The sequence below is a fragment of the Halyomorpha halys genome, unplaced genomic scaffold (assembly GCF_000696795.3).
Source record: "Halyomorpha halys isolate HHAL.00 unplaced genomic scaffold, Hhal_1.1 Scaffold277.1, whole genome shotgun sequence".
NCBI classification, from domain to species: Eukaryota; Metazoa; Arthropoda; class Insecta; order Hemiptera; family Pentatomidae; genus Halyomorpha; species Halyomorpha halys.
In genome coordinates this window covers 152618-161597 of record NW_027115357.1, presented here as the reverse complement: position 1 = coordinate 161597, position 8980 = coordinate 152618, and the positions used below count along the sequence as shown (strand labels likewise).

Genomic DNA, 8980 nt, shown 5'->3' with positions numbered 1-8980 from the left:
AAATGAGAAAGTTTAAAAAATAATTTTTTTCTTAGTTCTATTTTATTTTTATAAATTTATTTATTTTTTTTTAGGAGGAATTATCAAGACTGCAAGTTGGAGAAAGTTTAGCAGTCGTTAGCAAGCAAGCAGAAGTCAATACCAAAGCTTTGCTTGGTGAGAAAATTTTTTATTACTATTATTTAATTATTTACTTACTAAAGTCGTGGCCGAGCAAATCAAGGCATCACCTTTGCTTTCTCGGGTCAGAATTGGTGCCCTTTTCAAATCTGACCTGGGTAGGTTGAAATTTATTTTGTGGTGGACCCATGGGATGAATCTTTACCTCATTTTGGTTAGGTTGGTAAGCTTTAGGCTAACCTTTTCTTCCATCTGTAGTTACAGTAATTTCAAATAATAAGTATTATATATAATTCTCACTTATTTTTTTTTCATTTTCAGATTACGGCTCGAAATTACGTGCTGTATGTGTTGGACAAGACAGGTATTGCAGGAGGTACTGGTGTTTAAGCACTGGAATCTATGTAGAAGCTTTAGAATCTGCAGATCCTGAACTTTTTAATGTAATTGAATTGCATATTTTCATACCAAGCTATATCAAGACTTATATTTCACATTTACAGATTACTTATGTGTTATTAAAACAATAAGGAAAAACATTAAATTAGTAATCTATAAATTTTATGATTATATTTTATTTTAGTGTTTAAATAGTTCTTTTCAAGAACTATTTAATTGGTTTTAGTTTAAAAATCACATCAAAGTTTGATGTTTCAACTGTAATTAAATTACAATATTTCACAACTTGACATGAAAAATATCTAACTCTTCAAATTTGTTGGGCAATGATAATTTTTTTCACAAAATTTATTTGGTCAACTTATTGGGTAAAAAAAACTTAAAAACATTCTTGGCCAAAAGAAAATAATAGAAGTTAATAAAACAAAGGTTATCTGAAATATAAATTTGGATAACTATAAAATTGCTATTCAGTTGTACTTGTCATTGCTCACAAGACGTCATTGTTATTAAAATTTTCATAAAAAGTAGACTGAAATCATTCTTCCTGTGGACTCCTCAATCGTTAACTGCTGTTTTAGTTGAACAAATTATTATTGCTGTTCCTGATCTTAATCATAAATGTGGTATAATATTTAATAATCATAATCATCATGAAGTGATAAGATTATTATATATTAATGTTAATCTAAACTTATGTAATGGTACACATCGTACCGATTTTATTTTATGTATTTTAATGGCTCTCATAATTTTTTAAAAAATATGAATGATTTTTATTTTATTCTCTGTTTTTAGAAACCAGAGGGGAAATTAGAGCAAGTAGAGGAACCTGTCAAAATGGAAATGGATACGAATGATGATGAAGAAGAGGTTAATGACCACGAAGAAGAAAAAATGGACGACAGCAGAATCTCAGTTAAAGAGGAAATTAATTCAAAAGAAGGTGATAATAATAAAGAAAGCTCACCTGTTAAAGAAGAAGATTCAAAAGATTTTGACAGTCCTGAAAAAGCACCGAGTCACAAATCTCTTCAGGTAATTTATCAGCTATTATGTTTTAATATTTAAATTTTTTATAAATAAATAAAGGAATTAACTGACTTTCTTATCCTTAGATCTTAAAATATGCTTGATGCTTACAAGGTTTATATCAATAAAACAAAATATTAACCAGATATGAGGTTTTTATTTCAATTTTTTTAACTATTTACTCATAACTCAGTGCAGATTTTCCAGACAACCAGGACGCATTCACACAGAAATCTTATTCTTAAAAATAAATGTATGCACTATTTGACGCATGAAGCACCAATGAATGGAATTAATTACAAAATTAAGCAAGCTAACAATTATTTTTTACTGATGACTCCTTGGTTGATTGACCATGGGTGCACATCCTAAATTTTACTTATAAGATGAAACTTCTTTACCCTGAACTGTAGACAAAGAATGATAAGCGACTCAGCTTCCTGGACATGTCCACTGTGAATCCAATTGATGATCTCTTCCCCGTTGTCTATTTCAAATGCTTTGATAGTCAATACTCATATCAATTATTGCACAGTTTTAAATTTTTTTCTATGGTTTCTGATGTATATTTCCTTGACAATTATCTTCTCTTCTATTTACTTCTAGATTAATTGGAAATATAATCGTGACAGAAAAACAAAAGAATAAAAATATTTGAATCTACCTACTTAGCAACATAACATAGCAGCGATTCAGCCGACTTCAGAATGGCGACACCATCTTGACTACTTTAAACGATATATTTTTGACTCCATATGTGACAGATCAAAACTTGTTAGCTTGCTTTTTGATTTAATAAAAATTATGAACAACATTCAGAACGACAATATATAAAAAAAACATTTAGGTTTAAAAAAAAAAATTATCTTAAAAGAGGATATTACAATATATTATATATTATTTAAAGGCTAACATATATTTTCTACTTGAGTTTTTGATATATACATTGTTGTTGCAAACTCAAAGTATGTAGTTTTTGTTTTTTGTTCAGAAAACAGTTGTTTTCTGTTTGCTGGCTGCTTGAAAAAAAAGTGAATGATAAATAGGGAAATTAAACCATGGTTATTTATTCCAGTCAAAACTTCAACAAAGAAATATTAAAACTTTATTCTTTTTTTTTCATGAATTTATGTTTATTCTTACATTCTTCCTATTAATTTGTGGACATATGTCATCTTGATTGAAACAATTTTTTATATATATTACAAACTGAATATAAATCCTGTTTTTTAAATCCTTATTATTTTTAATTTTTCACTAAGTTTGTTTTCCAAAAATGTTTTTGTCTTTTAAATTGTACTTTAAAGTGAAGATGTTCCTGTCTAGCATAAAATGTTAAAACTAAAAGTAATTTTTGCTCCACCAAAAACAGTGATTTTTTATTTTCCTGGAAATGCATTAATACAGCTGAAAACTTAAATTTTTTTTTTAAAGATCCACATTCCTAGTGCATCTAATATAGATATGATGACTTAATATTAGACTAATATTTTATTTTGATCAATTATTAATTTTTTTGAGGGTTTTTATTTTTAATGTGTAATTATTTTCAGTTTGAAAGGTTGGGAGAATGTATGGAAAAAGAATCAAATGCTGTGAACGGCTGTATATCGCATGTGAACAACAATAGTGGTCATGAAGATCTCCAATGGTTCAGCATATTACCTAAAGAACCCTGCGACTCGACCAGTTTGGTCTCTTCTCAGCCTGGGTTCAGGTTTGTTATATTATATTTACTTAAAAAAAAAAAAAAAATGGGTTCATAGATTATTAATAAATTAAAAATTGGCAGTCATACTTGATTTTATTGGAAGATCGTTGATTGGCTCTCATTACTTGATTAAGTTAAAGGAAAAAACTTCAAATTAGGAAATTGTAAGTGAATTTTGTTGATTGTTTTGTTAGCCCACGTGCACACCATTTGTGCAATTAATTTCTGAGACTATAAGACCAGTCGCATATCATGTGTGCAATAATAATAATAATTAGTATTTATTAGTTGTTGTGAGTAAATTAATCATCGAGATAAGACTTTTTTTTAATTAATAGTATCTGTAAAGTATAAAAAAACAAAATTTGGCATTGGTTTTGTTGTGTACCAAAAAATTAATTTTTTTTACTTTTTACTATTTATTAAAAATTTTTTTTGAATTATATTCTGTTCTTCATTATTGATAGCAAAATAAAGATTTTATATTATCTAACAATTTTTTTAATTAAATTTTTATCAATTTTAATGAAGTATTTTTATTTTATCTTATATTGCACAAATGTTGTTCAATCCGCTCCTTTCAGTAACAATTTTTTGATGGTGATACTTGTGAATTAGGTGATTTCCATTGTAACCAAGTTTTTAAAATTAAAAATGAATAATATAAAGAGAACAAAATTTTGCTCCTGCAACCGGGTTTGAAATAAATTTCCATCTCGATTGGGTTAATATTGGAGAAAATAATCAAGATGCATTATTTTTTATTAGATATGAAAACATTTTGACCCAAACTTGACAGAGGAATTGGAACCAATTGTCGGCTACTTTCTATTCATTTTAAATAGGATATTTCCTATCAATCTCAATGTTAACCTGAGCTCCAAGGGCGTAGTCAACTCCCCTTTTTTTTTGTCTTCACATTCCCATTTGAAGGAGAGTAGGCTATACCACTCCCAGTTATTTCCTTGTTTTCACCATTTGTTTTATTATTTTCATTTTTTATTTTTAATATTATTTTTTTGTTTATAATTGTTTATGATATTTTAATATTCACTGTGATTATATAAGCCTTATATTATAAGTCCTGATGATAGTTTTTGCTGAAACATTGACATATCAAATGATATTATAAAAATTACTTTATCTTGATTATTTTCTCGAACAATAAAAACTTCTCCAGAAAGCAGTTTGCTCTCTATTAATCTGTTTCTGTTCATCATCATTACTATTTTTATTGTATCATGTTAATTAGGTGTAATCAATTGTATGATATCAGCTAGGTCAGATAAAATACTCTATTGGCTGTTCTATTTAGGTGTTGGTCTGATTCTGGTGAACTGCGAATCCCTGTACCTCAGGGACAGTATTCTTCACCCTGTCCTTCACCATTACCTCTTCCTTTGTCTGTGGAAGAAGCTGCTCTCCTCGACCATTGTAAAACTTACGGATTACCAAAACCCGGCACTCCAAAGCCAATACCTGAAGGTTTGCTTGATTATCTATTTATTGCTCCTATATTAACTATAATTAATTATCTGTATTATTTAGATATTATCATGCTCTCACTTTGATGATTTTATCCAAAAAATAAAATAAATAAATAAAAATCAGAGGACATGATGAGGAATTACCATTACATTGACATTATTTGCTATTTTGCATTATATACTTTTTTTAATATATATAGTTTGTATATTTTGGATGTATACTTTTCTATCTAATATCTTACTCTTTCAATTTTTATTCTTGATGATTCATGATGTACATAATTTTCTTTACGTACACTGCTACAATTTTTATGTATACATGGTGTTTTCGGGTTAAGTGTCCTAACTGAAAATATGGATTAACGATCTCAAAAGAAGAATAAAATTCTCTATGAAGAAATGTCCTTTATTGCTTTATTTACTTTACCGTGGACACTAACCTTATTGATGCTTTAAAGTATATAATTATTTATTTATAATCTTAATATTTTTTTTACTTATTATTGCCACTTTCTTTGTTTTATCTGATTTTACAATTAAAATTTGTGTGTTACAATAAAATTCTCTATGAAGAAATATCCTTTATTGCTTTATTTACTTTACCGTGGACACTAACCTTATTGATGCTTTAAAGTATATAATTATTATTTGGCCCGCAACCTCGTTCAAGGACAACCGTGTTTTAGAATATAACATGCTTGAAAATGTTATGTTGGGTTATGGTTGAAAATGACCATGTAAAAAGTTTGTTTTGTAATTAATTTGAATTTATTTATTTAGCTTCCCAACCTAAACTTGAAACAATAATACATTTTCTATTTTAATTAATCACATTGGGAAGAACAAGTATGATGTTGATCTGCTACTTAATTAATTAATTGCTATTTAAAATCTGATGTCTTTTATTTAGACCTGAGGAGAGGATGGTGGAGGATATCTATGGAAAAAATGAAAGAAGTAGCAGCCAGGCTGGAGCCACGTGGCGTAAGAGAGCGTGAATTTATGGCTAGTATCACTAGGATGCGAACAGAACACGCTTGGGATTCCACTCTAAAGGTATTCATTTGTCTCATCACCTTATTATCATTTATTTGTTAAAAATTCTCTATTTTATCATTTTTTTATTTTCCTATCCTGCTTTCGAGTCAAAAATATAAACGCAAGGCACTAAAGCCTATTTTCGCTACCTGTAATATTATTCCAAAATCCCAGAATAAATAAAAAATATTATTACTAACCCTGTCTGTGAATGTTTTAGGTTTGTACTACTAGCGGTGATAGCCGGAAATGCAACTTCAAAATCAAAGAGGACGATGATGGGAAGATATCAGAACCTGACCCTCCCGAATCATGGAATAGGGAAGTAGCATTGAGGGTAGATCTAGCAGCCCTTGTGGCAGTTGAAGCACTTGAAGAAAAAGTTGCTTCGGCGAGCATGCAGTTGAAGGTAATTTAATAAAAAAAAAAAAAAAAAACAGCTTATTATAAATAAACAAAAATTGACTATTGTGAATTGTCAAAAGATTATCATTGATCTATTTTTTATTTACTTTAACACCATATTTCCAAGTAAAACTGGTCCATACTAGTAATTAAACGAATAGTTCTATAACTTTGTGTTGCTTACCGTTATAATACTTTTAAAATTACCTCAAAAGAAAAAGTAGTGACGTTTAATGACTTAAAAAAATTGGTAATATAAAAAAAAAACAGCTTTTTAAAATTAGGATAAAAAAGATTGATTAACTCCAATTTCAAAAGTTTTCTTAAAAGTACTTTTAATATTTACTATGTAATATATAATATTCATTTATTAATTGCTAAATCATTATTGATAGTTCTAAGAATAATTTTACAGATATAGTCATCCTGTCTACTGGAAGGCTCATATTTAGGTTAAGTGAATAGAAAAAAAAGTTTTAATAACTACATTGATAAAAAAACAGATCACTCTGGCAAAACTGGATTTAGCTTTCTTTCATCATTCTCCGTTATCTTTAACTACTCTATATGTTAAAAATATTTGGCTTTCCAATGGTATATAGTACTTTTATATTACTAATTTTATTTTTGAAAATGTGTTTTAATCTTGAACAAATATCTTTTATTTTCTTAATATAATTATCCAACTCTTCCATACTTTATATTTATCCATTTTGCTCTACCTAGTAAAAATGTGAGATGATTAATTATTTTAAAAAAAAAATTGAATGTTCTTGAGAGTAAGCCATTTTGAAAATTTTGCATTTATACCCTGTCAGACTATTTCAATGAGGGCTAGACCTAACTGATATTAAAGACTGTTTAATTGTACACAGATATGCAGAGTTTATTCAAAATCGTTAGAGCCGTTTTTGAGAGAAAAAAAAATGTGGAAAATTTATTCTATTACTTGGCAGTTCCAGTCAATTAGTTTTATTGAAAAAGTTACTGTATCTTCACATGTTTATACCAGCCAGAATTATGTATTTTCCATTTTTTATGACTTATCGTTTTTGAGATAGGCTGTTTAATCAAACACACATAGACCATTTTGTGGGACTTAGTTATTTCGACTCAGAGAACCTCAAAACATGTAATTTCATCTTTTTTTTTTTTTCAATACCAGATTGGCCTGGTGGGCTTTATGTGGTTAATAGATTTTTTTTGTTTAACAATTGATTATAGAGGGGGGAGGGGTATAGCCTTGTGCAAAAGACACCCCTAACTATTTACAACACTATAAATATTGAACAATTGGGAATAATAACGATGAATTATAAAAAAATATATGTAAATAAAAAATAAAATAAAATAAATAGATAAAAAATAGTATTTATAGATTAGGATTATGATTTTAGATTTATAGGATGCCTGTATTTCCATCGAAATACAGAAATTTGATATTGGAAGACGAATTTGAAATTTTGTACTATTGCTGTACTTTCCCTTACTGTATTGTAATATTCCAGATTTATTAAAATAATTAAAAGGAAATTTATTGGCTTTATTATTCTCAGATCTAAAATATAGCTTTGAAGATGGCAAGATTTAAAAGAAAATATTAAATATTAAATAGATATGATAACTTCATTTTAAATTATATATAATATTATTGACTCTTATCTTAGGGGGGGTTCCAGACCATCAGAACACAAAGACAATTAACTAAATTAATGGCTACTTTTACAAATATACTTAAATCCTAGATAGAGCAAACTAACCAATCATATATTCTTCTTTGATGTCTTCTATTTCAAACAAAAAACTGTCACTGACAGTAGACAAAGGATCACTCTTCCTCTCTTCCAGGACACGTCCAATCCCCCGGCGATCTGAACTAAAAGTTTTTCTTCCTTCAATGATAAATTCTTCTTTCTAAATATCTACCACTGACAGTATAGTACCAGCTCCTCCCACACAAAAACGAGTGTTCTCTGTTCATTGTTCGATAGTAAATGCAAACATTGATTGTAGCACAGCTGCTCTAATTCACTTACAATGATTCACGATGTAAATCGATAATTGTTATCGATTCATTGGTAATATTATCTTCTATTTTTTCTTAGATTTATTTGCGCTATAATTGTGGCAGAGAAACAATAAAAGTTGAAAAATTTCAATCTACCCACTCAACATAGCAATAGCAGTAATTCCACAAACTTTGGAAGGGCACGTGCCACCATCTTGATTAGCTTCCATAATTTCTGAATGATGAAATTGGGTAGCTTGCTTTTTCGTTTAATAAAATCAATAAATATTAGCGTAGATACATAAAATAAAATATAACTAAAACCACCTATACATAAAAAAACAACTTCTTATCAAAAAAGAGTATATTACAATATATATTCCATGTATAGGTAAATGAAGTATAAATGTTTTATTTTAACATGCAGTGTTTATTATTGGTTTATTTTCTCTACTTTCTAAAATTATGATCGACACATAGTCTTGGTTATTGTAAATTTTGAATTTTTATTAATATTTTTAATTATTAATTATATTTTTCTCCCTTGCACAGGGCTGGAAAGTACCTGCAAAGGCATCAACAAGCGATATACCTTTTGTACCGGCTTGTGAAGCTGTGGATTCAAGTGTCAATCCTATTTACGTTGCAAAAGAAAGGCTCAGCAATCTATTTGAGGCCATTGAGAGGCGGTACCTTAAGCCTCCGCTTGGACAAAAGTAAGTTGTCAAAATCAGAAATTAATAGTATTAAGACAGCTAGAAATATCATCATAGCAGAAAA

General features: G+C 28.4%; 1 protein-coding gene across 1 annotated transcript in view; it reads left to right on the top strand.

The window, feature by feature from the left end:
• The window catches only part of LOC106680678 (bromodomain adjacent to zinc finger domain protein 2B), a gene marked incomplete in the record, with an annotated part of 314015 nt that overhangs the window by 290587 nt on the left and 14448 nt on the right, over positions 1-8980 (top strand). The window contains 8 exon segments of the mRNA XM_067052413.1: positions 75-156; positions 442-563; positions 1318-1557; positions 3105-3268; positions 4578-4747; positions 5660-5805; positions 6008-6196; positions 8753-8916. Of these exon segments, the coding sequence (XP_066908514.1) occupies positions 75-156; positions 442-563; positions 1318-1557; positions 3105-3268; positions 4578-4747; positions 5660-5805; positions 6008-6196; positions 8753-8916 (1277 nt within the window).